At 44.3% G+C, this 27,944-nt stretch overlaps 2 protein-coding genes across 2 annotated transcripts; one reads left to right on the plus strand and one right to left on the minus strand.

Annotated features, from left to right (window-relative positions):
• The first annotated feature begins 2,267 nt into the window (after positions 1-2,267).
• On the plus strand, positions 2,268-4,879 carry ndufb2 (NADH:ubiquinone oxidoreductase subunit B2). The gene is made up of 4 exons (XM_076722689.1): positions 2,268-2,776; positions 2,967-3,111; positions 3,977-4,052; positions 4,773-4,879. Exons 1-3 carry the CDS (start codon positions 2,691-2,693, stop codon positions 4,049-4,051), a joined length of 306 nt encoding a protein of 101 aa, XP_076578804.1. The 5' UTR covers positions 2,268-2,690; the 3' UTR covers position 4,052; positions 4,773-4,879.
• Positions 4,880-5,004: 125 nt separating this feature from the next.
• Positions 5,005-26,826, minus strand: kdm7aa (lysine (K)-specific demethylase 7Aa). The gene is made up of 18 exons (XM_076722680.1): positions 26,706-26,826; positions 19,422-19,507; positions 18,818-18,935; positions 18,050-18,210; positions 15,182-15,323; positions 14,253-14,439; positions 13,800-13,962; positions 11,520-11,607; positions 11,284-11,390; positions 10,997-11,088; positions 10,710-10,796; positions 9,792-10,043; positions 9,554-9,678; positions 9,017-9,171; positions 8,813-8,907; positions 8,369-8,547; positions 7,876-8,258; positions 5,005-7,649 (listed from the first exon to the last, which is right to left on the minus strand). The coding sequence occupies exons 1-18, from the start codon at positions 26,801-26,803 to the stop codon at positions 7,561-7,563; spliced, it is 2,607 nt and encodes an 868-aa protein (XP_076578795.1). The 5' UTR covers positions 26,804-26,826; the 3' UTR covers positions 5,005-7,560.
• Positions 26,827-27,944: the final 1,118 nt, after the last annotated feature.

Raw genomic sequence — 27,944 nt, forward strand, 5'->3', positions numbered from 1 at the left:
CAATGTGGTTGTTTTCATGTCCGAGCTATCTGCACGATCATCTTGAAAAGTGAAGTCAGCTGTGGGCATGTTTTTGTCAGGAGGTTTTGTTTAAACTGATTGTTGTCTCCCCTCCTGTTTCCTCTTCTTCCTCTCAGGGTTAAAAGGGGCACAATCTGAGCCTGATAATGGGTATTTTTGCCAGAACACGTCCCTCATAGCCAGCTTATGTTACATTTAATCTCTTTTTATTTAGATGCATAAGAAGACGCATAAGAATTGGGCACTGACATAAGCTTGGCTGAATAGGCCAGATTGCCTGTTAAACCTGTCATAAGGATACTTGTGATATTTACAAACCGACATGTGGCTATTTTGAACCAAAATCCTTAATTTTACCACTGGCATGGCTGAAAAGGAGCACCTAAATCCGCTACCCAACACAGTAGGAGGCAACTAAGCTGTTATGTAACCCCCTTACACAAGAGCAGCGTTTTGTATATTGAACTGATGTCAGGAAGGGATAACCTGTGAAACACTGACCAATGAGATTCGAAGAAAACAGACCTCACGGGAAAATATTCAGCATCATTGAACTTATCATGAGTCGTAATTAAAGCTTCTGTAAAATATAATTTCTTTTGTGCCTTATGCCCTATAATCATCCACCAGAAGGCCTAAGAGGTTGCAATTTACAACCCTTTTCATTTATTTAACAACCATATTATTGAACGTTAGCTGAGGCATAGTTAACACCATAAAAATAATTCTAGTTATTTTTTTTCTTCCGACAGCTTAAGTGTTGCGTTAAATCGCTTATTGTCACAGAAAAATGTCTGTAGAGATCCCCTTGACATCATATGTTGAGAGAGGATGTTCTCATCGTTTCCATTTATTGACCCTCCCCCACCCTGAACCGCATCCCCCCACGCATGCGCAGAACTGCCGCAACGGCTGGCGCACGGGCAGCCAGCTTGTTTGAAATAAACTTGAGGGAGGACGGAGGTAAATGTGGGGCCGATCGAGCCACCCTCACCCGCTCCTGAACGGAAATGTTCGTGAACGGCTGTGGAGGACGCAGTGATTAAACGGTCCCTGTCGGGTTTTTTCGGAGAGGATAACGGTTAGCCATGCCCGTTGCGTCCATCGCGTTTTCGGCCTGAAGACGATCTGGCCTCTTTCATGTTAAGATAATGGCGCCCAGTTGGTGGGAGATGAATAATTGTCCCAAAGAAATTGATGAAAATTGGTTATTTTTCGACAAATGGTTGGTTTCTGATGACATCATGCAGCTAGTATTTGTGGGCGGGCTCTGAGCTGTGAGGGGAGAGGGGCGCAACCGGAGAGCAGCTACGACCAGGCGCCATTAGGTAACAACTTAACGTGTGCCGTATTTAATTTTTTAAAGAGTCTTTCCGATGGGTTAAAAGCAACATAGGCAGACACGATAATGTGCGTTTTCTCTATTCAGTGGCGAATTGTCTGTGCGCGCAGGGCGTTACAAAAGCACCTTCCTTCCGTCAGTCGAAATTGATTGTCGCTGTCGACTGGGAACAAGATGGCGTCGAGGATTCTTTTCTTCTCGCGCACGGGACGAGCACTGCTGGGCGGCGGCGCCGTGCGCGTTCTCGCCACCGTGTTATTATTTCCTGTTTTCATATCCTGAGAAGTTGACGTTCATACTTAATACAGCGCCATAGCAGCAAACCGAGCGGCGACCCGTGTGCTCAAGGCTTTACATTTTTTGTAGTAGTATGATTTATACTGCCCGACAAAACCAGAGTTTGCCACGGAAATGTGATTAAACCTTCGACAAAAACCCTAAGCCATTTCTGCCATTTTTGAGTGATTTGGTGGTCTCTGTGTGTCACGGTTACATAAGCACTGCTACTTTCACACCGACAGATGATATACTCTCAAATGTGACACAAAAACAGGACGTCATAGGGACGAATTCACCCTGAGCAGAGTTGTTTAGCTTTTGACCCCATCTAGTGGGCCATGCGGGCAAAACTGACTAGTTTACACGTTTTTCCCCCATTTAGTTTTCTGTTTCTAAATGGTGACACTCGTTATTTATGCATATTTATTTTGTGTCGGTATAATTTGTCCCTTCAGTTCATTGTTGAAGCTACCCTTGATTTAATGTATTCTGTTTTAATATAAAATAAATATTATTCGAGAAAACAATTGTTCGACAATGATTGTACTTGTGCATCACTCACACAATCATTATGACCTAAGTTATGCAAACAGAAGTAAAAGTGTTCATCCTTTATGGTCCAGAAGTGACTTAATGCCATATTAGTCAGTGTTCTAAGCCAAAAATAGAAAGGATAAAGTTTCTCTTGTCCGTTTTAGCCTAAACGAAATAAAATATGCAATAACCATCGGCCAACCTAACCGTGTTTATTTTTAAGATTTGCAGTGAATACTATACAGCAAAGGTAATCAAAGACAATTGCCAGCCGACCGTAAAGGCAAAGTCCTGTTTAGAGTGGAACAGAAGGGGGCGCTGTGTTTTAAAAATGTATTTCTTATTCAGCCAACTATCACAGACGTCATTCTATTCGGTCCAATCACAGCTGTCGTTGTTGGGAGGTCGTTTATTGACAAGGGGAGAAGGTGACTCCTCGACGACCAGGGCAGCAGTACACACAAATCTTAACATATAACGCAAAAGAAGAAGGTTGTTTCCGAGACAAGCAGCCATGGCTTCTTTTGGAAGGGCGTTGGGAGTCCTTCGAGCAGGAAGTCGGCTCGTTCGACGCACTCCGCAAAGGATAACGACCAGAAAGTAAGTGTTGTCAAACCCGTTAGCATCTTAGCTTGAAGTTAGCTGTACTATAGCAGCGGTTTGCTAACACAATGGTAAATGACAGTTCAGTTAAAGTTCGTTGCACCGTCTTAAATGTTACTTTATATTGTGCGTTATCTGAAATTGACTCAAATTGGATTTTGATATGTTGTTTTTTTTAATGTTCTAGGGCTGGAGACGGACCGCACATTGAGCCACAGTACAGGCAATACCCCCAGTTAACGAAGAAACAGAAATTCGAGTCAGAATTGATCAGCGGTGTCATGTGGTTTTGGATCCTTTGGCACTGTTGGCACGACAGCGACGCAGTCCTCGTAAGTAAACATGTCGGTCACTCTGTCCAGCCTCATTTCCACTTATCTGTAATGCCAGTGAATCTATGAAATAGAGCTCAGATCCAAAATAGGATCCTCGAAAGTTGATATCCTCCAAAAATCTATTTAATTTCCTTTGAATTTGTTATCAATTGACTGTGTTGGCTATGGCTTAGCCGGTCCATTGACGAGCACGTCCATGTGTTAATAAGTAATTTGTGCTAATCAAAAAAGCCGTTAAGAAGAAATTAAAGCCTGATGTACCTGCAGGAAATTTGGTTACACCGACAGCAAAAGTGGCATTACACAAAGTGAAATAAATACACTATATTCATATAATTAGAATGGAATAAGAATCTGTTGAAACACTACAAATAACCTCCAAATATCATGACTATTAAAACATGTTGACAGTAATGTCAGACTGTTTCTGCAGCCTGTCAGAGAGGGAAGAAGATAAGTAGTTAATGTCTGATGAGGGCTATCTGACCGAAATGGTGTATTTATAATCGTGGAAGCTAAATGACCGTGCGCAGATTATTTTCCTAATCAACAGCAGATGGTACACTGTATTATCAATCATCACCATGTTATCCTGAGCTGCAGTGATAGAATAAGAGTGTAAGAGCATTGACGGCACTGTCAGGGATCCTGTCATGAATTAGATTATCTTATAGACAATTAACAGCTACAGTCTGGTAAACAGTACTTCTGTTTTAAATGGAGAGCCTGGATCAGCAACACGCCTATAAGACCCCCCGCCCTCACTTGGGGGAAAAGATGCAAAAGTGAGGTTGTTTGTTGGTAATGTGCAGAGTTTTTTGTTTTAAACTGGAAATGTTAAAAGTTCTTCCCTCGTGTGTAGGGTCACTTCCCCTGGCCTGATGCTTCCGAGTGGACAGACGAGGAGCTTGGGATCCCACCAGATGACGAGGAATAAGGTGATTTCTTCAGTTTCCTTTACTTAAAAAACACTGGTACCCTTGAACAAACCCTTAAACAACAATTTGAACTCGCACAATATGTAATACAAGCGTAAAGAAGAAGGTTAGGTCACCACTAAACTACCATTAAAACTGATTAACTAGTACACAGGTGCTGGTTATGACATTGGCTATGGTGCTGGTCTGTTAAATTGTCCCAGTAACCCATGACAATTAACTTATGCTTAATTATTAAGGCTATGTGGTATTTCAAAATATCTGACAATCATCCTCAAACTCTGCAGTATGCTACGTCTCCACTGCTGCAGGGTCGTGCTGTTTTCTTTAAGCTTTGTGCTGTTATGCATCTCTTCTCTCGATTGTGTCTAAAGTTGTCATACATGTACACCTGAGACGAGTCTTTAAATGCACTTTTTGGGTGGAATGTTAGTTGTTGTTTACAGGATTTTCATAATTAGTTAATCAGTGAAATTAGTGGCCGACACTGCCGTGAATCCACCGTTATCCTGAGAATTCATTATGCCAGGATGTTTTAGTCAGCCAGCAACGCCCCCTCATCTCTGTCTTAATCCATCTGATCATTGCAGCCTGTTTACACGAGCAGGACTGTTTTAGTAGACATTCGTTTTAGCCAGCTGTACCTAATAAACTGGCAACTGAGTGTACATGTTTTTGTGCACTGTTGTAAACTTTATCCTTCTTGTCTTTTATTTTTAGATCACCAAAAGGGACTGAAGCTGCTGGACAAGTCTTTGTGGAAATCTTTAGGATATCCTGAAAGTCATTGTTGTACATAGACCAATAAAAATCTTTAAATATGTTAAGCTGTTATCGTTTAATGTGTAACCACACTATAAATGTCTGAACTTCAAAGATAAATCCTAATTTTACAGCTGGTTTGTGTTATTGTGCCAAATTAGTCAGTTGGCTCTGACAGAAGACAAGTATGTTATTTCATTAGTTTTATTTACACGCAATTTTTGAAATGCAGAAACAAAATGCAACGCATCAACAGTGTCACAGTTAGCCAGTGTTTGTATATTTTAAATCATAAGCCATTTAAATCTGGAAAAAACCATTGCAAGAACCAACGCACATAACACAAATGCCAAGGGAGCTGCATATAAAAGCGAAAAGGGACAGATCCTGTACGATGAATACGACAGCTTATAACAAACCCTGCCTGCGGGCCAGCTCGCGTGTTTTCAATGACTTGACATGCAAAGAGTTCAAAGGGTTAAAGTGTAGTGTAAGAAAAGGGAGGAAATCGGTCTGGAAATGTGACTAACACTAATTTTGTGTTGGGATCATGTGAAACACCTCATCGGGGCTGGATGATTGATCACACAGTCACTCGCAGGTCGTGTGCACTACAAGTCAACCTGAGCAAAACGTTTCACGCTGTTCAAAGAGTCTTAAAGCTACTTGGCAACAGTTCAGCCCGGGCGGTGTTCGCATGTGTCAAATGTCTTTTTAGAGTCAACTTAACGAGGGTTTTTCTGTAGAACACTGAGCTGAACGTGTGTTAGGAAGCAGTGGGGGACAATACCAAATTCATGTGAACAGAAGTTATCCCAAAAGGTACAATGACTGACCGGTTAAAGCACAGCTTATCGTCACGACTTGAAAACCACAACCAGGAAATCTTTTTTTTTTTTTTTGAAGCAATGAAAAACAAACAAACCTCAGCAACTCCAAACCACGAGGTGAATCTGCTGAGAGCGTCCTGTCTGCATCCATGACGTGGCTGGTGGTTAATCGAAGGTTATGTCCATGGCATCATTCCCTGAGAGTGAAGAACTGCGCACCCCGAGCAAAACACATCAGCACTGGTATTTTTTTTTCTCAAAAAAAAAAAAAAAAAAAAGGAAAAACCACAGTCATCCCATCAAAGTTCCTCAAACGTTCACTTCCTCTGAATGCATCGACGACTTTGGATCGACCACAGTGGCTCAGAATACTTGGTTTTTTTTTTTCTTGTTTTGTTGTTTTTTTGCTAAATGAGAAGTGGCACTAGTTGAAAAAAGCTCAGGTTTAGATATGGAAGTTGACATTTCTCAACCTAACCTAGTTTCTATTCGCACATAGCCCAACACCTCCGGCTACAGGGAGAAGAGGAAACCAGAACAGACAAGAACCAACACAGGATCTATTCAACTGGGTGAGGGGGGTGGTGGGTGGTGAGTGGGGGGGTGACAGAATAGAAGGTAATAAAAGATTTGTAGGTAAATTGCTACTGAACAGATGATGATCACATGAACTCTAAAAACATCCACCTTTACAAAAAAAAAGTGTTAAAAGGAAAAAAAAAAAACCCTTTAAAAGGAAAAAGCCCCTCAGAATAGCCGAGGTTTTAGGGTCCAAATATAATAAAATCATTATCTCTTTCAATTAATAAATACGTCATTCAGAATCTATAAAAATAACACATTAAAAAAAAAATCAACATCACAGATAAAACGAGAAATAAATTAAGCAGGAAATCGTGCGAGTCGAAATTCCTATTTTAAACAAATTCAGAGAGGCAGCACTTTGACTCGCCTTTCGCCAGAATCACTCAGAAACACGGACCCCCCGCCCCCCACCCCCCCACTAATAATCAAACAACATAGTGCAGATTTGAGAGTAGATGGCTGCACCGAACTGTGCAGGTCTGTAACGCACCGGCTTTCAAACAGGAGAATCGACTGCAGCAAAGTGCTGCCTCTCGCTGTCCTCTCCTCAAAGTCATTATTGCTGGTGTGATTGAGATAAAGGGGGTGGGGGGTGGGGGGGAGGGAGGTGAGGACTGGAAGGGACAAGCATGAGTGGAGAAAAGTAACAATAAGCACCATTTTGAAATTTCAGTTCTCCTCCTTAGCACCTCGTTTCTCCCCTCAGGGCCAGAGGGGGAAAAAAAAAAAAAAAAAAAAGGAGACGCAGCTCCGTTTCATCTGCTCCTCCGTCCCGTCCAGTTTGTCGCAGACAGCCGTGAAGCGAGCGAAGGGAGGGAGGGGGGGTGCGTTCAGCGGGGAGAGGAAACACTGGTAGATGTGATGCAGATGATGTCGGCATCAGAAGCAGCAGTCGGTGCTGCTCCCCCAGCAAAGCGAGCGTTTCTCTTGTTTGTTTGTTTGTTTGTTTGTTTGTGTGTTTGGTGGACCTCCTGCTTCTCCTCTGTCCGTTTCAATGCCCGCAGGAGCTCCGGTCCACCGCTCCCTGCAGCGCGCGCCCGGCGACTCGCCTCCCGTGGCTCCTCTTCTGCTTTGTTCTGAGTGTGCTTGTAGTGAAGTCGTGCACTTGCTTGTTTCGATACCCTGTCTCCTCCTCAGCATGCACAGTGAGCGTGTTTCACGTGTCGAGGTTACGGCCGTCTCCCGGCACCGTGTCCTCTCTTTTTTTTCTTTTTTTTTTTTTAATTTCTACAGCACAAAAGTGTCTGGTAACAAATACACAAATGTTTCTCTTTTTTTTTCTTCAAGAACGCATCCACACGGATCCTTTTACCTCCTGAAGATTTGACGTGTTACACGAAGACGCGACTGTGTCTGTTGAGTTTCAGGATCTTCCCCAGTCTCTGCTTGGCTGTGGCCATTCCTTTTTTAGGCCGCTTGCCTGAAAAAAAGGAGGAAACAAAAAGGAGACAACATGTTAAAGGACTTAATGGTGAATGTTCAGGGCTGCACCTAATAATTACTTAATTAATTCTTAGTCTGCCAGTTATTTTCTCAGGGCTGAAAAAAACTTTCCCTCCTCAGCAGATTAATTCGTGCATCAAACTCTGCACGTCCTCCACTCTGCACGGCAGAAACACGTGAAAACAATAATCGGATTTTCAAACCTTTTGTGGCCTGATTGCTGATAGGCGGGGGGTTGGGGGCGTGCCTCTTGGAGGGGTGCAGCGGTGGAGACATGGAGGGGTCACAGTACTGGTAGTCCGTCTCGGGGCTGCTGCCGTGGCTTCGGCCGAGAGGGCTGGGAAGCCCCTGATTGTCCCAGGCCTCGCTGCTGTTGCCCTGGCTGTCCATCGGGCTCTTGTCCCCCTGCAGTCGGCGCTGGTGCTGCGCCGCCTCCCTCTGTTCCAGCGGCGAGCACTGGCTGGCGCCGGACCACCAGGGCTCCTGGGACGAGGCTACCTTCTCCGGCTTGGAGGAGCACAGCAGACCGGCCATAGACAGCATCCCCTGAATGGCCTCTTCTGTGCTGGGTGAGGTAGGACGTTCTCTGCGGGAGAGGACAGGACTCGATTACTCAGTGCACGTCAAAACAACACCTTTGAGATTGAGCTTTGCCCTGATGGGACCACTTTCAGCATCTCTGCACACGTTTCTCACCGTTTGAGTGGTTTGTGTTTGTGCCTGAGTTTCTGGCCAGACTGGTCCAGCTCTATGGTGTGCCCTGAGCCTTTCTGCTGCAACGAGCCCCTCTCCTCCTCCTCCTCCTCCTCTTCCTCCTCCTGGGAACTCTCTGAATCCTCGTCAGAAGACGAGGACGACGACGATGACGCTTTATGCTACGTTGGAAAAGTGAAGTTAAAATTAGAAAGGAGGGTGGAATATCTGTGTGCCATCACAGCACACTGAGGTATCACCCATCATTTACAGTTCACAAAATGTTCTGGCTTTAAATGTGATACGAGTATTTTCTTTTCCTGTTTGTTTTCATTTTAAAAGAATGCAACTTAAATCAGTTTAAAGGATGTAAACATTGTGCATTTACAGTGATGTTTATGATGGACATTTGATTGACAGTGTGACATAAGATCCTGTGATTTTCACCTCTGTGGGAGAGTCACTGTCTGACTCCACGTCTGACACACTCGAGTGTCCTGAGACTTCTTCCCTGAGTTCAGTCTTCACCCTCTCCAGACCCCCTGAGAAACACGGGAACACACCTTCAGCTTAAAACACGGGTGACCAACACACTTTCTCTGCTAAAATCTGAGTTTAATAGGAATAACTGCGATCAAACTGGTGTCTTACTGAGGAGCGCGGGTTTGTCGACCGTGCTGTGCTGCTCTTGACCGTCCTGCGTCCTCTCCAGCTTCACATCCACGCAGCTCTTTGGTGGGCCTTGGCCAGCAGGGGACCGTTCACCCTCCGTCTTCACCGGGCTGCTGCCTGGCCGCCTCATATCTCTGCACACACAAGGACGAAAAACAAAACAATTTCACCATAAAATACAGAGAATCTCCACTGTAGAATGGTCTTAGTGTGATTCATCTCACAGATCACGATTGACTGTTTATCTATGGAGCTTCATTCTGCTGTTATTTTATTTCCTGTGATAAGGCTCATCTATCTGTGTTAATTAAGATTGTTATTGTTGTACTCATTTCTGTTATCATGTAGATTTTGTTCCGATGAGATGATGGAAGGATTTACACTCTTCATGCTTTTCTAAACGAGCACATTGTTCCAGTTTTTAATGGGCTGTTATGCACATAAATATAACAGGTTTTTCCCAAAGTCAGGTGGACTGACCTGCAGCAAAAGAAGCAACGAGAGGTGAGCTCTCACCTGATAATTCTGCCGTTGACCAGCATTAGCCGCAGGTGGTTGTCATCTAAAGACTCCGCAGCAGCAGCCGATGCAGTCGACACCTTGTTGAGCTTCCCATGAACCTTGGCACAGAAGGCCGCATCCTGAGAGGTACAGACCATCGGTCAGTGAACGCACATTTAGACTTAGGGAGCCTCAATGCTGAGCCACTTTTTAGCTTCACAGGGAAAAACTTTGCACATGAAATTATGCTCACCTCCTCCAGCGGTCCCACCTCCAGCCTCCTCAGCACCTCCCTGGTGTGCCGCTCCAAGATGTCCAGGTTGGAGGGCACTTTAGGAGCCTGCCGCTGCTGCTCCCTCAGCCGCCTGGCAGCCCTTCTGGCCCGCCGGGCTTGGCATAGCCTCTCCAGCGTGGAGCGAGTGGCCGGGCAGCCGTTTGATCCAGACGCTCCTCCGCACCCGCTTCCCTGAGATTTCACTGGCTTGCTACCGCTGACTGGTTCCTCCTGTTGATGGAAGCAGCAAAAACACACCGTGGCATCAGGTTTCTAACAAAGTCCGTACTACTTGGCCACATTTAAAGCCATTTTTGAACTGTTTTCTGTTTAACATTCAGTTATAGTAGCATCATAATCACGTCAGTGTGGCTGTGCTGTGTATCCTGTGGGTGGGATACGAGTGTGTGTCTGTGTTATGTAGACCAAAAAAACAAAACAGATCACAGCTGTATAAACTGAGCTCTGACAAGAAAAAAAATGCTGCGTGGGACAGAAGGTAAATTCTAAACCTGGTGTTTCCTTCAGTCTAACAAACAGCTGCAGTTTGAATGTGTCAAATATTTTAAATAAAGATATGAACATAATGTTTGAATGTTTGATGTTCCAGTTCCCCAACTGAGTTAAATATTTAATATTTACAATTGTATATACATATGAAATATTTAAATACTTTTTGTTTGACTTTCTATGAGGACTTTAAAGGCGCACCCTCTCAAATTATAATATTTATGGATGAGCTTTCACCTCCTGATGATGATCCACGATGACATCTGATAACTGACTGTCCTGAATTTATCTCTTGAAAAACAAACTGCAGCTGCAGCTTTCTGTAGCTCGTTACGGTTTAAGAGGTCTAACCCCGTCTTTCATCCTTTCCTCCTCGTCCCCTCTTACCTCCAGGTAGCGGATTTCCTTAGTCAGCTCTTTAATGAGATGGTTGGGCCTGATATGGTCTGGTACCTCACTGGTGGGCTCAGTCACCTGCAAAGCCACAGCAGACAGGAGAAGTGAACACAGAGAAGTCTGTTGTCGACCACTGACACACATCCAGGAGATAAGAACAAACAGCCGTGGCGTCCCCGACGGTGTAACAATGACCATCTGGACTGTAGACGCTAAAGGCGGAGTCGGGTGCAGGTATACAGAGAGATGACCGTGAGAACGCTGCTGGCGACCCTCACCTCTCGTTTCAACCAGGTCCTCAGTGCACTGATTAAAGCCTTGACTCCTTCCACAAGGTAGGTTGGTGGTGGACAGCTGTCCTCTCGAAGCTCTGAGAAGGAAAAACAATAAAAAAAAAAAAAAATCATACAAAGATTAAACCTGTAAAAATCTGAGAGAAAACTAATCATGTGAAGAGTCTTTTTTTAAAAATATGATTATTCTGAATTTGATGCTTCGTAAAAGCGCTGTCGGTTTATCTAATATTATGTGTTTTAATGACTGTTTGTTCACATTTGAATCTCACCTTTTAGCGTTTCCAAGAGGTTCTTTGCAACATACCAACAGATCGCCTCGAAGTACGGAAACTTAAAGAGGTCTGGGGTTTTCAGACGACGCTCCATTTCATAACACCTACAAACCAACAGATGGAATACAAAAACAGTTTAGTGATAAAGCAACAAACGTGAAAGCAAACTGGTGTCTGGCTTAAAGTAAAATAAACAGAAATCAAGCCTTTCCTGTATAATGTGAGCTGTTTACCTGAGCTGCATGCCAATATTGAGGTTGTGAAGGAAGTTCCCTCCAAACGCCATGCAATCCTGAGAGGTGAGAACGGCATGGATCCAGCCTGTAGGGGGCACCAGAGCACAGAAGTTTACACATACTTCCAAGACAGGGCAGCTCAATTGACCTCAAAACAAGGCACTTCACACATGTGATCTGCATGAAGATATTTACAGCTCTTACATACCCGACCATGCACAAAAGACCCACGTGGGTCAAACAAACAAACTTTTTATCTTCCCTCAGTCAGACTTCAGAAAGATAAGGTTGTCTTTTAAAATCACGTGCTCCCCCCTCAGATAAACAGCGCTCTTTATACAACCCAGAGTGAGAGAAAGCAGAGTCTGGGAGGCTTGGTGTAAGTCTGATAGACAGGCCTGATAATGCACTGGTTGACTGACCTACTGTGCTCTCTGACCCCCACTTAATTCCCACCTCTCCACACCCTCTCTGCCAAAGGCTCCCCTTTACAATGCTGCTTCAGCCTGCTGAGAAAGCACTGCTAGAAGACTGATTGAGGACGTCCAGCAGTTGACGGGCTGAACGGAGCTTTGTCTGTCTGTGTGCGTGGGGAGAGCCGAGGAACTCTATCGGCTTAAAAAGTCTATTGAGAGACTGACGGATGGGTAATTGTCTGAATTGTATGACTGGAGGCATTGGCTTCACTGCAGGGAAAGAAAGCATGTCATATTCAGTGAGTGACACGAAACACAAACATCTTTCTACCCTCTTCACACTACTTCTAATTAACGACAACAGAACTGCTAGTTAAAGTAATGTACGACTGCAAAGTCATGTGCAGGGGAAAGCTGTGATCTGCAGCATCATTGCTGCTTTCATCATATTACATAATAGCACTGTTTTTCTTCATTTTTCCATTGTAATCATGATCATTAAGAACTGTTTGGGTTGTTGCTCAGGAAGAAATTCTCTCTCTGTTATTTTCCCTTGGCAATGACAGAGGACCTTCAGGAGGCCTGTACTTTCCTGGCAGGGGCCATGAGAAGCAGGATTATTTTAACTTTTCAATGCATGTGAAAAGACAAACAAAACCAGGCGACAGGTCAGCTGGGTTGGTGCACGAGAGTTAGTCAGACCGCAGCTATGAAAAGACATTAGCGACACAGACAGCTACGGCGCTTGGGAACCACATCAAGGACTCCAAGGGTGCTTTGACACCAGGTCCGATGGGTTCGGATCAATTGTGGTACGTTTTTCCTCATTAGTGCAGTTTGTTTAGTCTGACGTGAAAGCTGTCAATCAAACCCTGGTGCAGACCAAACAACCGGACAGAGGCTGACTGACAAGGAGGGTCTCAGCTTGTTTCCGAGCAGACTCTGGTCTGAAGCAACCAGACCACGCACAGGTTTTTGTGATAGCACATATGTGATTTTAACATGAATATGACGACTGAGCTACAATTAAATCCATCTGGTGATTATGGCTGCTTGTTTATGGCAAAAATCCTAATCATGATTATTTTTGGTAAATATTGAGATCACAGTGATTTAACGTGATTACTTGCTGACTTTGGAAACATCACGCATACCAATCATTTGGTAAACATGGTGACGCACATGCAAATCAGCACGTTAATGCACAGATTTTCCCCAATTGATCTGACAGTCAAAAGCTGCTGCGGTGTATTATGCTTGTATCCTGATGTTTAGCAGTTAATCAAGTTCATTAAAAAGTGTGTAAACATGGTGATCTCACATTAATATCCTTCAAATCTAATCCAGACACCTCACTAATGAATAGTAGGCCCGTATCAAACCTCCCATTCTCAAGTAAAATCATCAATTGTTTTCAACCAAACCAGAGCAACAACACTGCTCCTGTGATGATCTTGAAAAGCATCCACTTGAACACATACAGCACATACTTCAGGTCTTGGTATTATTAGATCTCAATGCAGCATTCAACACAGTCAACCACAACACTTTACCTGACAGACCAGAAAACTAGGTGTAACGTTCTGGCACAACGCTAAACTGGTTTGAGTCCTACTTGAAGAGCAGGGACTGTTCATTTGTAATCACACATCAGTCTGATCTGCTTCACGTTGACAGCTCTCGGTTTGTTTGTACAAAGCCAATGTGAACCCGAACCAGACCAGAACCTTTTCCTTGGTCCAGACAAAATGAAGCAAACTACAGATGTGAGCACACTCTAACAGTCAGCATTAGAGGAAATTAACTATGATGATTAACAGAAACAAAGACGCTTCACACAAGCATGATCAGGAGCACAGACCTGTAGGGATGAGCAGGGTGGTTCCTTGGGGCACAACACACTTGTAACACTTCTCCACTTTGTCCCCAAAGAACACTTCACTCTGATTGGGCGAGGAGCTCCATGCCTCGTATAGTGCAAGGTTGGCGGGAGTGGGCTTGATCAAGTAGAAGACCTTCTCACCCTGCACAGCAGAAGAAGAAGAGGATAGGTTTGAGTCCACACTGGGGTGAAGCTGCTGCTATAAACATCCACAAACACCTTGAAATTAAGATCAGCTTTAGTTTATGGATGAGGGAGGGCGAGATCGTCCAAATGGCTACACAAGAGCTGCCCCCGAAGCTGCCTGGTGAATCGATGTGATGCGAGAAGCAGGGTGGTAGCCAATCACCTGCGCCTTCACTGAGCTCAGCATCGTCTTAGATCAAACGCATCATTGTGGATTCTTGCCTGATTTTTCATGCACACACTTACCCAGAGAACATGGTACCAGACCGAGGTGCCCCCGAAGTCTATGTGGAAATCTGTGTAGCTGTCCTTGACTCCCATAAGGCAGTACTTCTGGACAAAGGGCTTGGGGAAGAAGGAGTCGTCCGGCCAGTAGTTCTCTACCCAGGACATCTTCTGAGCCACGTCGGGAACCTCCACCAGCTCTGACATCCTTGGTGGGAGGTTGGAGTGAAGCAAAAAGGGAAACAAATGGGAGGTTGGGCTTAACTGAATGAAAACAAGAAGATCTCATATTGAACTTGTCCAAGCATGTTTGAGAATGATTAATAGAGTAATCGGCATCAGCATTAGAGCTACACTGACAGAAGTTGCAGTACAGAAATGTCAATTAGGTTTGAGATCATTTAGAAAAAGTGTCAAGAATTCCCACATTTTGATGTCAATTATCATCCTAAATAATCTATAGTATCAGTCAGACTTTAGCGGCCATACAATTGTTCTGAAATGCAGAAATAATGAATATGATGTTTTACTAATGAGAAGCAGCTAAAATGAACTTTTTTAGCATGAAAATACAACAAAGTTTGCATTTTAAACACAGCAATTTAGCTATTACTCAAAGTCAACTTGACACAAGTGAAAGCTCGACTAAATGGCCATCTTAAATTTCTATGTTACACATTTCAAAACCATTTTTTCCCTCCTAATTTGTTGCAAAGTGTGAAGTATGTGTTGGGGAGTGTGTATGAGTGTGTCCCGTGGCTGCCGTATTGTGATGATATGCCTCGTGGTTGTGCTGCAAATGAAATTCTCTATTGGTATTTGCCACAGAGCCAATGCTGGTTTAGGCTTTTTCAGAGGTTTGACATGGCCGACTTGTACTGCTAGTGTTAATTAGGACTCTGTGCTTCCTGATGCTCGTCCTTTAGCCTACAGACTGGAGCATAGCTTACTTAGTGTCAGAGAACTCCAGGCTGATGAGGTTGAGGACCTTCGGTCGATGTGGCTTGGTGAAATACTTGATAAACTCGCTGAGCTTCATCTTGCTGTCCGCCTGCCGTGCCACGTCTATCACATCGATGACTTTGTCGCCACCTAGATGGGAGATAAATACAGCTTAGTCCATGTGATAGCAGTTGCTGTAGTCGGTGACTCTTGAATGAAAAATATCTTCAACTTTTTAATTGGCTGCTGAGTGGGTGTGGAGTTCACTGGGGTCAGCGGCCTGCTGGCATCTCCATGTGCTTTTAGACATCAAGCCCTGAGGGAAACTGGCACCAATATGGCAGTATGGGGAGGGGTTGTACAGGGGAGCAAGTGAGACAATCTGTCAATCTGTCCAGACCACCAGTCCCTGAGGAGGTGGAGTGGGCGGAGGTGAGAGGGCTGCTGAGTTTAACGCCTATGTGTGCGTAGGAGATCTTGAACATAGAGGCGGATACATGTATAGATGTGAGAAAGAGAGCGCACATAGGCTTCATGTGGTGCATTTACGCGTATGAGACAGAAAACAGATGCTTAAAAGGAAAAGAAAAAAACAAGCCAGGTCAGAGAATACACAGCTAACAGTTGGGACGCTACAAATCACACTCGGGTGACACATGGGGCCGGAAGTGGGACCGGGGTGCAGTGTGTGTAGCAAGACAGCTGGTTGTTGTATTTTCCCCACACCCCTCCCACTCACCTTTTTTATTGCCCCTTTGCATGCTCTCTCTCGCACATGCACACACACACACACACACACACACACACACAGTAACATGCACTTGCACTCACAAACACCTCTGAAGGCCCAGCTGGCCAGCGTCTGATGACAGAGAACAGCTGGAGTAGAGGCAGTCAGTCACACAGTGCGAGACAAAGCTGCCTGGAAACCACCGGCCTCAAACACCAGCTTCACAAGCACAACAGCAAAGCACAACGTTCAGAATCCACAGTGCTAAACCAGCTCGAGAGGCAATTCAGCTGCCTGACATCCCAGTGTGACCAAAATAATATATCACAACACCCAGTAATGTTAAAGAGGCCTTTAATTCAGGTAACCATTGCAAATATGTCTTAGTCAACTCTTTTTTCTGCATTAATTCAAATTAATTTAAGAAAACGTTTATCTATTAACCATCAATTTAAGCAGCAAGGGATAATAATAACAGTGACTACTGCACATATTACTTCTTGACTACCTGTACAGAACAACAAGCTCTTTACTATCAATATGGCATTGCAGCATTTATTGTTCTTGTTATTTAAAGATTAGGATAATGATTTGCAGTCTGTACGTTACTCCGTAATTCTTTCACATAAGCAAACCTTATGGGAAAAGTTAAAATGCTATTGCGCATTAGCTTCTTCAAAGGTGGTTTCACGATCCCACAGATGTGTACCGTCTGCCTGGAATGATGAAGTATCTGCCCGGGGTCAAACCAGCGTTTAAATCCAGATTTTCAGAGACAGAGCCACCCTGTTCTGATCTTCTGGTTGTATGTTAAGTCGGCCGCACAGACTGAGGAAATGTTGGATTTAAATGTTGGCTTTGGCCCGAGCGAACGTTTCATCATTCTGGACAGAATTCTGCAAGATCATGAACATATATTTAAAGGTACAACTCGCTGCTCTAGTGCAGGTAATAAAGTACAATTTTCACTTGTCCGGTAAAGGTTTTCATCAGGAATGATGGTGAGGTCACAGTTGGGGCCAATTTATCATCTGACTATCATGACTGTCTGTTTGGGTTCTATGATATAAGAAGATTTTAAGATTTCTCTGCATGCTTATTGGATTAACAGACCACTGCTCCACAGTTTTGCTCAGGCATCTTATGGGACTGGATGTCAAGTATTGTACTATATATTGATATATCTTTTTTGGTATTTTGCTGCATGACAGTAGAGATACAGACAGAAAATATGGGCAGAGAGACAAGTAAGATGGCAAAAGGTCCCCAGCATCTTAACCAGCAATAACACTTGTATTTAACCCCCAGGGATTGCCAAATTAAGGTCAATCTGAAGTCTCCAACACTATATCACACACCATACACCATGGTGGTGGGTCATAAAGGCAAGAAAAAAGCTATAGATTTATATCTTATTCAGTGTCTATCCAATGTTGAGTACAAGGTGTATTTACGCAACCTCCTCCATGAAACACCCACTGACCATTCATTGCTGCTCTACCACTGAGGCCAACCACTGGCCACACACTAAGATGACAACACAACCGCTTAGACCCTAGTGAGACAGAGAAGACATCAGCGTTCACTCCTGTTCTCCCATTGTCTTCTAACTGTAAGAAATGTAACCCAACACTCAGTCCCCGGTCACAACAACTGTGCCTTGGCTTAATGCTCAATAGGGCATGGGAGAGGGAGATAAAGTGAGAGAGGGAGTCTGTAATCTGAACTTAATGATAAAACCACTGGTGGGCTTGGTAATGGGCTTGTAATAGGAGCTGGGAAGTGGCAGGCCGTTTCAATAAGGAAGCGGAGTGGGTCATAGAGAAGGTAGTGAAAGCTTAGACGTCACTCATTTAGAACTCATTCAGCCATCGCCTGATGCCTGATAAGTGGGTTAAAACCCCATGAACCTGGAAACCTGTTCATATTGACACACAGATGGCGCCTGCTCAGCAATGGCCACTTAGCTGGCTGGTGTTGGGTGGTTTCATAAGCTTTTAAGCAGACTCAGGCTACTGTGTATTCCAATCACAGAGCCCACATCCTTCCCAAAGGATAAACTAATGTGTTATTGTGAATTTGATACAGCTGACGGCAACTGTTTTATACCGCAGAATAAAGCCTGTTCATTATTAAGTGTCCTTACCCACATACTGCTCCACATCTTTGACGGAGAAAGTAGGAGGTGGTAGTTTGAGTCCCAGGTCCTCCATCTCTGTGACCGCGATGGGGTAGTTGAAGCCATGTCTCTCCAGGTACTTGGGTGTCACCTGCTCGCCCTTCATCCGCCTCAGAATCTCCTCGCCACTGAAACAAGATCATAAGTTCAGTAAACTTCATCTATCCACGTTTTATTAACACAACCTCAGAGCCATGACCGCTAAGGGTTACGGTGTAGCTTCAGAGTGGATGCAAGTAGCCACAATAGACTACACCTATAGTCTCGTCAAAAATTCAACTAAACGTAGGTGACTACAGAGATACCATGTGTGGACCAGAAGAACTGTCACTGGTTAAACTGGGCTGTTGGATGATGGTGCTGACTGCTGAACATTAGACAAGTTGGTGAAGGCTCAATTAACCGCTGCTTTTCAATGCCACAAATTGAGCAAAGCCATCACCACAACCATTGCTCTTATCAAAGCGAATAAGAGAACAGAGCACTTGCAAAGCCACCTGAGGGAACTGGATTAAATGACACCGAGGCCCGATCATGTACAATATATCCATGCGGTGTTGCAGTGGTGCCATCAGCGGGTAAATTATGATGCTGACCTATAAATTAACAACCTACGCTGCAGGCTTCTATGGCAGGATTGCCATTAACCTCTTGTGTCAAGCATAAAACTAGCTTTAAGAGGACTTCCTGGTGATTGCGTTGACTGGTGAGACATGTGTCCATGCTGATATCTACCTGGCGAAGGTCCTGCTCTGGAGTTGCTTGATAAATACTGGGGTGCCGGCCTGCACCGGCTTCGATCCGTCGTCTGGCTCCGTGTAGTCGTGTCTGTGCCAGTTGTTGCGCTTTTTCACTGCAACAAACAGAGACATCAGAGGTTTGCAGGGTTTTATCATGTCCCTCTTGAAGCTTGTTCTCCCAAATAGTGGTGAATTATGCACATCAGCACCACTTTTTGTGAGGACATTAATTCACTTCCCTGCGCTCAGAGATGGAGGGGCTTGTCCAATCAAAGTGGAGGGCTTACAAGACCATTCAATTAGCCGGTTAATGTCTGCCCTCTGGGCTCTACGAGGTTGACCCATCCCCCCCTTTAAAAATCAGACCTGAATAACACTGCACAGAGTGACCCTTTTCCCCTGGGACCAGTTCAACACACAGAGACAGCAGTGGGAGGGGAAAAACTGAATGTTAAGAGGGACAGACATGTAAATGTAAGGCAGAGAATCAGAGGACAGTGTTTGATGAATGAGATGCACGTTTGGACCAAGTGAGGGAGGGACAGGGAGAAACAAAAAGCAAAGGAAACATGCCACTAATGACAAATGGCGATACTCACTCAAGGAGGGTCCTTGTACGACATCACAGTTGGGACAGTGGTAAACATCGATATCCACAGCATGATGCTCTTCTACCTGCACACAGCTGGAGATGGACAGGAGATACAGTCACACTTTTCCCAACATGTTTAACGTGAATCAGTATCAATCTTACATACCGAGCTCATGTGTTTTTGTGCTCGAGTTGGGCAACAAAACTGAATTATTTCTACTATCTATTAATCTGTAGATTAATAGACCACCATCATAGCAAAAAGAGCTTCATTTCAATAAAAGGGACATTGTAAAAGTGAGAGGTTCTCAGTTGCAACAAAGTTTATGTTGTGTAAAGTCTTGAACAAAAGTCCTAACCATAAAACATGATCTGGACTGTTGACTAAATTTGTGGATACCATTGGGCACCAAGACAAGTTGGAACCGTTTAATCACCATCAAGCTACTGTCAAACACTGTGTATGTTACCAGAGGAGATGTTAGGGGTTACAGGTTTGGGGTAAACAAACACTGAGAAACAGCAAAGTACAGTTTGGGTATGGACAATGACCTTTGATCTATTTTTCCAAACAAACGATCTACAACTGCGGCCTCACTGATGTTGAGACGGGAGCAGGAAACTCGTGGCCTTTGCACAATAACAAAATAAAGGCACTAGCACGGCTCTGGCTCTGATTACTGCTGCATTCACATCATATCTTCTGGACCATATTTTTGAGCAACCAAGTCAGTAAACTGTACACAAAGATATCAGGTTCAAGAAGTGTCGACAAAACTGTGGATGTAAATGCCAGCTATGGTGGCTCTGCAGCCATTCTGCCAAATAAAGTCTGATATTAACACTGATATACCTGATTCTGCTAAATCCAAAGGAGCTATGTCTATGCACATTTTGCTAGCATCTAGTTTTACTTGTTAATATATTGTTCCACATACATAACAAGGCAAAAGTAGCATATTTAGGCTACTTAAATGATGCAACTACCAGGTTAGCTCTGCAGGTGACCATCTTGGAGTTGGAATAACGGGAAGTTTTCCTGTTCTTCCCATTCTGGTGTCATAACGTGAATGCAGCATAAGGTCAAAAGCTTAGCTGAGCATCAGCTGCTTGGACAGAAAGACCACTTTTACACCAAAAGTTTTTAAAACGTGAGTAAATGTGCTAAAAATGCACGATTAACTAATGTTTCCTTTGCCAGCAGACGAGCCGATTGTACCCTTTCCCACTGAGGACAAAAGCCAGATGTTAGTGGGTGTCAGTGTGAAAGGGGTAATAGTGAGGTTTGCCGCAGTCTTGCTTATTTCTCCCACGGATCTACGACGCTGCTAACCCTACCCCCGACTGTCCTGCAACAGCCGAACCAGACGCACCAGCACACGTGCATTCCTCTGTTACATACCACAGCCCCATTCCAGAGCAGCATGGGTTGAACAGCAACCGAGTTGCAATTCAGCCTGAATAGACACCGATGGCTATTTGGAGTTCAAGAAACTGCAAGCTACATGTTTGTGTGACGAAAGCCTGAGCGCAGGTCATTCACTATGATGCCTGACCCCAAGGAAGGAATTACACCATGCAATCCATAACAAAACTAAAGCACACCAACTTGGGACCAACTCCTTCCTGTGGGCTCTAGTGACTGGCTTCAGGTTGACCATTAACATAGTGACACAGGGTATAAACGATGGATTTGTGGCTGATATACCCTCTGCTTTAAAAGGCAGACGCCTGCAGGAGGGATGGAGCTAATCGCAGCCTGCTATCAGCTTTGATCTACAAGAAATTGCAGGAAACTGCAAAGGAAATAAAGCTTAGGGCCATTAACTCATCAGGAAGTGGTGAGCTCGTGTGAATGCTGGCCCCAATCACCCTGGTGCACTAACAGGATATCAACAGTAGCTCCCTCTGTCCTGTTTACCACATACAACCTTGTGCTATTATTAGCTGCACCGCAAACATTTACTTGATGAAAACTGCATCTGTAAAGAAGACAAAGATAAAAAACTGTGGAGATGTCCACTCGGCTGGGTGAAAGAGTCTTAACATGCATTTGGTTGCTCATTTATTGATATGTTATTTTTTTGCAAGTTACTTTTTGCCTCCAACTTCCACAGAAAAAAATAGCAAAAAAAAAGCTAAATGGGAAATAGCACACGCACACGCACACGCACACACACACACACACACACAAAAAAAAAAAGCTTACAGAAACACTCCTGCTCCTGCACGTGAGCAAGCGGATGACCAACAATAACACTGTGCAGTGCTTGGCTGTAGTATTAAACCTAGCTCATGTATCAGGAATCTGGGTTCAAACATGTGGCTGTTCGCTGGGGGAAAGCATGAGTCACACGGTCTCTGCCGCCGGGTTCGTCGAGATGTGTGAGAGCAGCGCGTGCACGGCCGAGGTGACTTCGCTGTCCTCATCTCACTCTGTACTTTGCTTTATGTAATGCCACAGTGGGAAATCAGGGCACTGTGCCACATACGCCGGCCTGACTCAGCTTATGCGTCACCTGTAATGATTACTATTTAACAAGGCACCCACGCTCATGAAACCGAGTGGACTAGAGATAGAGAATGCAAAAAAGGGGGGAGGAAATTCAGCTGAAAGAGGGCCAAGTATTTCCTCCTGCCTTGCTCAGGCCTGATGCGGTGTTGCATCATCCCAAAGCTGGTGAGTGTGCAAACAGCTCTTGAACCAACGTGAACCTCATTTTCTTGGAAAGCGAATCAGAGTGAGGATCAGATTGGACCCAAGTGACCTTACGTCATCTTCACATTAAGGAGATAGTGTTATCATATGTTATGGGACAACAACAGAGCGCATTGTTATAGAAGCCGACAGAGAGTCCAGTCAACATGTCTCGCGAAGATAAAAACAAAACCTCGCCTTATTCAGACTGGAGGGTTATTCTGTGACGGCACTGCAGCAGATTAACAAGCAAAACATCCCTTCCTGAATGTGAGAGATGTGTGTACTTGGCTAAACCCCTGCCATCAACAGCCCCTCTCCCTGCACTTCCTCTCATCAAGGGCCTCCTTCCTGTGTGACTGAGAGGGCTTATTCATTAGTCCATGCACTGTGAGGGGTTCATTGTCCTCCATGATCGGTGGAGAAACACAAAGGCTGGAGGCGGGCATCACCATTATTTTAAGCTCTAAATAACTGCTCTGCATGGGGCGATGACACGCCTACATTAGGGAACTGGCAGCTCCCTAATGGATGGGTGGTAAGAGATAGAGATGGAGAGGAGATGAGGGCAGTTAAACACACCTGGCTATCTTTATCTACCCCGGAGGAGCACCTGACTCCTCCGGCCCTTTCCCTAATGCACTCAGCCAAAGATTGCATAAACAGTGCTGGACTTGGACAGCAGGAAGAGCCACTGAGCCCTGACAGATGGATAGGGATCTCTGATTTTGGCTCTTGCTGGTTAAATCATTTTAGCAAGCTATGCGTAAAAGCGAGCTAACATCCCTGCAGTGGTTACAGCTTGAAGGAGACCACAGGCCTCTCTGTAGTCAGCTGGTAAACAACAAAAGAGGATCACTTTGTTGTTTATGGGGCGTCATGGGAGCCCTGGGGAGTTTTAACAGCTTAATTGTTTTTGGTGCAGGTTGACTTGCCTTGAGCCTCCAAGCACTGAGGCTTTGCTTTCACACATGTCTTCAACGTGGCTGTCTTAAGACCCCCAGGGCCCCTGTAAAACCTACAAAGTCATCAGTCTTGTGACTGTCTACTGCTGAAACACATCAGTCAACAAACTCAGTCAGGACTCACCTAAAGACGACTCGTTTGTGTATGCAATCCTCTTTCTACACTCGATAAGCATTTTTTAAATCAGTCATGAATTACAATGAGTTTATTGTTCTCAACAAAACAGGACTAAAAAGTAAATGTGAGCTTTTAATGACAGGAATACTGAGCTGCCCCAATTATGTTCTAGCCAGTCTTGAGAGTTTTCCATTGATATGGATCCACTGTGGCACAGAGAGCTCTAAATCCACTCCTAAATCAAGTAGAATACTATTTACAGTGACGTTTCTCAACTAAGTTTTCAATTTTACAGCAGTACTGATTTATCTTTAATATCATAATTCAATCTGACTGGTAATCAATGCACGAGGCTGTTGACCCCTAATCAACATTGATCAAGCTGAAAGCAATGCAGTTTCCCTGCCCCCAAGAGACAGCCTTGCTAATGAATGTAAACATAGCTTTTAACAGGCCCTATGAGGTTGCTCTTTACTTTGGCCAATTATCTACACAGACATCTAAACAGACGATTCGAAACGTCTCTTTCATGGACAACAGTGGTGAAAAAAGAAGAATCCTTCCACTCGTCCATCCATCCACTTAGCGTAAACACTAAAAAGGCACTCTGTAGAGGCTATCCATCTCTCTTTAGTGTGCTCACACTCTGTGCGACAGTGACGGATCGCACATTGAACTTGGCTAGCTGGAGCGCCCATCAATCATTCCCTCTGTCCTCATTGAGCCCCACTGGTCTATCATCACCCCCACCACCCACACCTAAATCAGACAACGGGCTGACTGGAGTGCCTGACACCTACACCAGGGTAAACCCTGTGATCTGAGTTGACCCAGTGAGCATTTCCAGCACACCAACATCCACAGGGTTGACGTAAATTGGCATCTTGGAAGCAGTGGAAATAATCCATTTACAGAAGCAGGCTCTAGTAGCGGGTTTTGGTGTCTAGAGAAGTCTTTCAGGGCAGTGCCACTCAAGATAAATCTAGGTCACAAGAAGATTGAGAGGACAGGAGAAAACCAAAAATCAATTCTTGCTCTATTTCTTAAAAGTTTCTTGTGAAATGGTGGATGAATAACGTACAACAATGGCTGATTTAATAATAGGTCATATTTACCACTGTCACACCCAATGTGTGAGTATGTTTTATCAGCCATGTTGTGACCAATCCACATTAAATAACATTACCTTACAGAGTGTCAGATCAATATCCAATAATAACAAATACCCAGAGCTAAATTAGAGTCAAGAGAGGGGAAACTTGAATTGGTGCGACCCCAACACCAAAAAATTACTTCACTGATCACGATTCGGACACAGATAAACCACACAGTATTCTGTTTACCAGACCCAAGCCGTCCTCCCAGTGGAGTCCCAGGCTGTATTGTGCACTGACATGCTGAGAGATACAGGTGATAGAAAACAGGACACTCTCCAGAAACTGAGGCAGTGAGACAAAGTCCCCCACAAACACAAACAACAACTCGGCTAACACACTGACAAACAGGCACCAGGAGGTTGAGCTCCTCTCCTTTCCACTCCATCAGCGTGCCATCATCCACAGCCAGAGAATATCCCTTTCCTTCTGGCCAGCCTCGTGGGAAAGAGGCAGGAAATGTGGCCGTTTTTGGAGCTTTGCTCTCCGTGTGTGTGAGTATCTGCTTATTAGTCATCAATGGGGGAAGCTCCAACATTTGTTCCTTTTCTTGCTGGCACATGACACACAGCCAGTCTTTTTTGGCTCTGATGTGCCACAAATTCTGGCCGCCAAGTTTTCTGGCAGCTCTCTGAATGTGGTTACGCAATGGTTTCCGTCATTTCGACACGAGCAAAAACAGATTATTGTATTCATAAACAGTTGCCGTGGAGATGCGCCCACACAGGCTGATTCAAAGGATGGGGCATGTGTAACTTTTGTCTAAGTCGGCCGATGGACTTGGGGGCACATAGATAAAAAGTGACAGCTACACAGTCAGGTCAGGTCTTGCCGGTTACGTGTGTCTGACACACAGCATATAATCTGACTACAGCTATGACACATTTTCTTGATATCGGGGGTGAAATCTTCCTTCTCTCAGGATCAGGGCTTAAGATAAGCAAGACAACAACCCCATCTTGCCAACATTCACGTCAACAGGCTTTATAGTGCTTGATAACAGGGTTCTGATCTGATCATCCAATTAAAAGTAGACTCTGTACAATCAACTGAAAAAAATCCCCAATTGGGATCAATTAAGAAGCAGTCTAAAGTCAACTAGGCCACAGTGTCGCTCCAAAACAGCACCGAATGATCTTAACCCCAAAATATAGGGTGAGTGTCGTAATATATATGGACTAGAGCATGGGTGCCTGAAATCTGACATTTTAGGCTACACATGCTCAGACACACAGTAAGGTTTTTATTACACAACAATGCAATTCCCATTCTGGTTTTGACAGGCAGCCACCACCCACACACACTCAGCATGAATCATAAAAAGCATATAACACCGCTGGCCCACTTGTAATCAGTTATGAGGATAGGACATTTAAAAAGAAATTAGAAATTAGGACAAAACGCAATCTCAAGCAGTCCAGAGACACGTTCCTGTCTGGTGCCTTTAAATGATCCCCCTGTTCACCACTAGGGGTCCCCTGCCATGTGCCTCCTCTGCTTGAAAGGGGGATTTAAATTTCTCAAGCTGTCAATCAAAAGCCCGACCATAACAAGCTCCTTGTTCTCTACCACTCGCTTTCTAATAAAGCCAACCACTAAAAACACATCCAAATACAAAAAGCGCAGGTTACACACACAGCTTGCAATTTGTATGTGTTAAAATTTTAGATTAACGCATCCGGTATAACAATAACCTTCAGATTGTGCACAATTAAATAGAAGTTGTTTATGGAGCGCATCTTATGCAATAAGTTTAAAGTACACGTAAAAGGTTGGTTGCGGTTGCCATTACCTTGAATAACCTAACTTGGTGAGCTACATTGGATCCACACTGGTATGCAGCGACTAGCCCAACTGGCTTTTTCATCTGTTAAATCACAGTAAAAACCAACACTAAACTTAACTCTGAAGTGACAACAAGAAACTAGCAAACATGCCGCTTTTCCATGTCACGATGACCCCGCCGAGCATTTGATCTCTCAGACTGACTGACACCGCTCGGCTGTCCTGATAGATCCGCATATTAGTAGATAGAAACTATTTGCTATAGGCTATATTTTAGCCGATAGCGTTTATTAACAACAAAATTACGGAGGCCAGGTACATATCTTATGTTTAAGACTGGTTGGCGGAACAGCTGGCGAAATTTACGCCTATTTCAGAGAACGAAAGCCCACTTTCTTTCGTAAAGTCGTGTCAATAGACGGTTTAAAACCCCCGTCGCCCACCGCTAGCGTTAGCAAGCTAAGTTAGCTACCAGTCACCGCTTAGAGAACCGTCGCCTTTCTTTAACGAACAACTCGTGTTTGTCGATTCTAATGAACCACATCTCTGAAAGACACCATAACCTACATACCTGCCGTGAAACCAGTCTTTACAGATGTCGCATTCGATCATAAACCGGCTCACATCGTAGGGCTGCCGGCAGACACAGTACAGCGGGGCCGCCGCCATCTTCCTACTGTCCCCAAACAACGCAGGAATGAAGCGGGGCGGGGATTTAACCCACCGCCCGGAAATACCCGACGGGAGAGCCGAGCGTACACGAGATCCTCCATTCTAGGCAATCCCACCTCTGACGTCAGTTTCCAAATTATTCATTTCCATCTGCTTGTGTGGGCACACTAACAATAGACACAAACTTTTTCCAACAAAGGAATGACATAATGCGATCGTTTTGGGCATTTTGTCGATGTTACAGTCTGAGACATGATGCTTTTCATTCTAAATAAAGGAAAATGCTGAGACTTGTAGGTCTTTGTGAATGAATTATACGTTTATTGTTAGCATTATGTGAGTTAAGAGGTGTATTTAAAGATATTTTAAAAATGTTACTTTTGCTAAATTTTCTATTCAACTTCGTTTTTCGTCACAGATTCATGAAGACCCTTTAAGAAGTTGATCTCAAATTGTAGACCAGAGCCCAGAATCTCCGCCAACTATGCCATTATCACCAATATGCATAAATCAATATGAACGGATGCTCAGGCATTTTAAAGTATTTAGTCAGTGTAATAATGAGACCATAAAAACAATGCCTTGACCATTCACATTTTATTCCATATACATGAATTAAGCAGACAAAAATGAGCAAAAATACATAAAATGTTGTCAAACCATGTATAAAAAGTGCTTTAGCTGACAGAAACTGGCATCAGGAACCTACTTCCAAATGTGCAGCATCAGCACTGACTTATCAGTAACCTACAAACACGGCTGATAGGATATAAAGAAATAAAATGCATAATTGTGTCACACAATCCAAAACTGCTCCGTCAGCAGAATATTTGCACAGTTGCAGAGTTTATCCGCCTTCTGTTCCACACATCTCCTCAGTGAAGAGCTGGTTCCTCTGCTATGGCAGACACTGCAGAGCAGCATAAAAACCCAAACACAATATCCACCCCTGGTATGTCTCCATGGAACGTGTCTGACATGCCCTACGTGCTTGTGTGGTGAATAGCAATGGGACCACCGACCCACAGCTTGATCTGTGAGCTGACAGCACCCATCCCCCCACACGCCCATCTGTGCTGCTCTGCATAGGCAAGCAGGCTCGGTGCATGCAGAGACTCATGAGCACTCACTGCACTGA

The sequence above is a fragment of the Chaetodon auriga genome, chromosome 22 (genome assembly GCF_051107435.1).
Source record: "Chaetodon auriga isolate fChaAug3 chromosome 22, fChaAug3.hap1, whole genome shotgun sequence".
In the NCBI taxonomy this organism is placed as follows: domain Eukaryota; kingdom Metazoa; phylum Chordata; class Actinopteri; order Chaetodontiformes; family Chaetodontidae; genus Chaetodon; species Chaetodon auriga.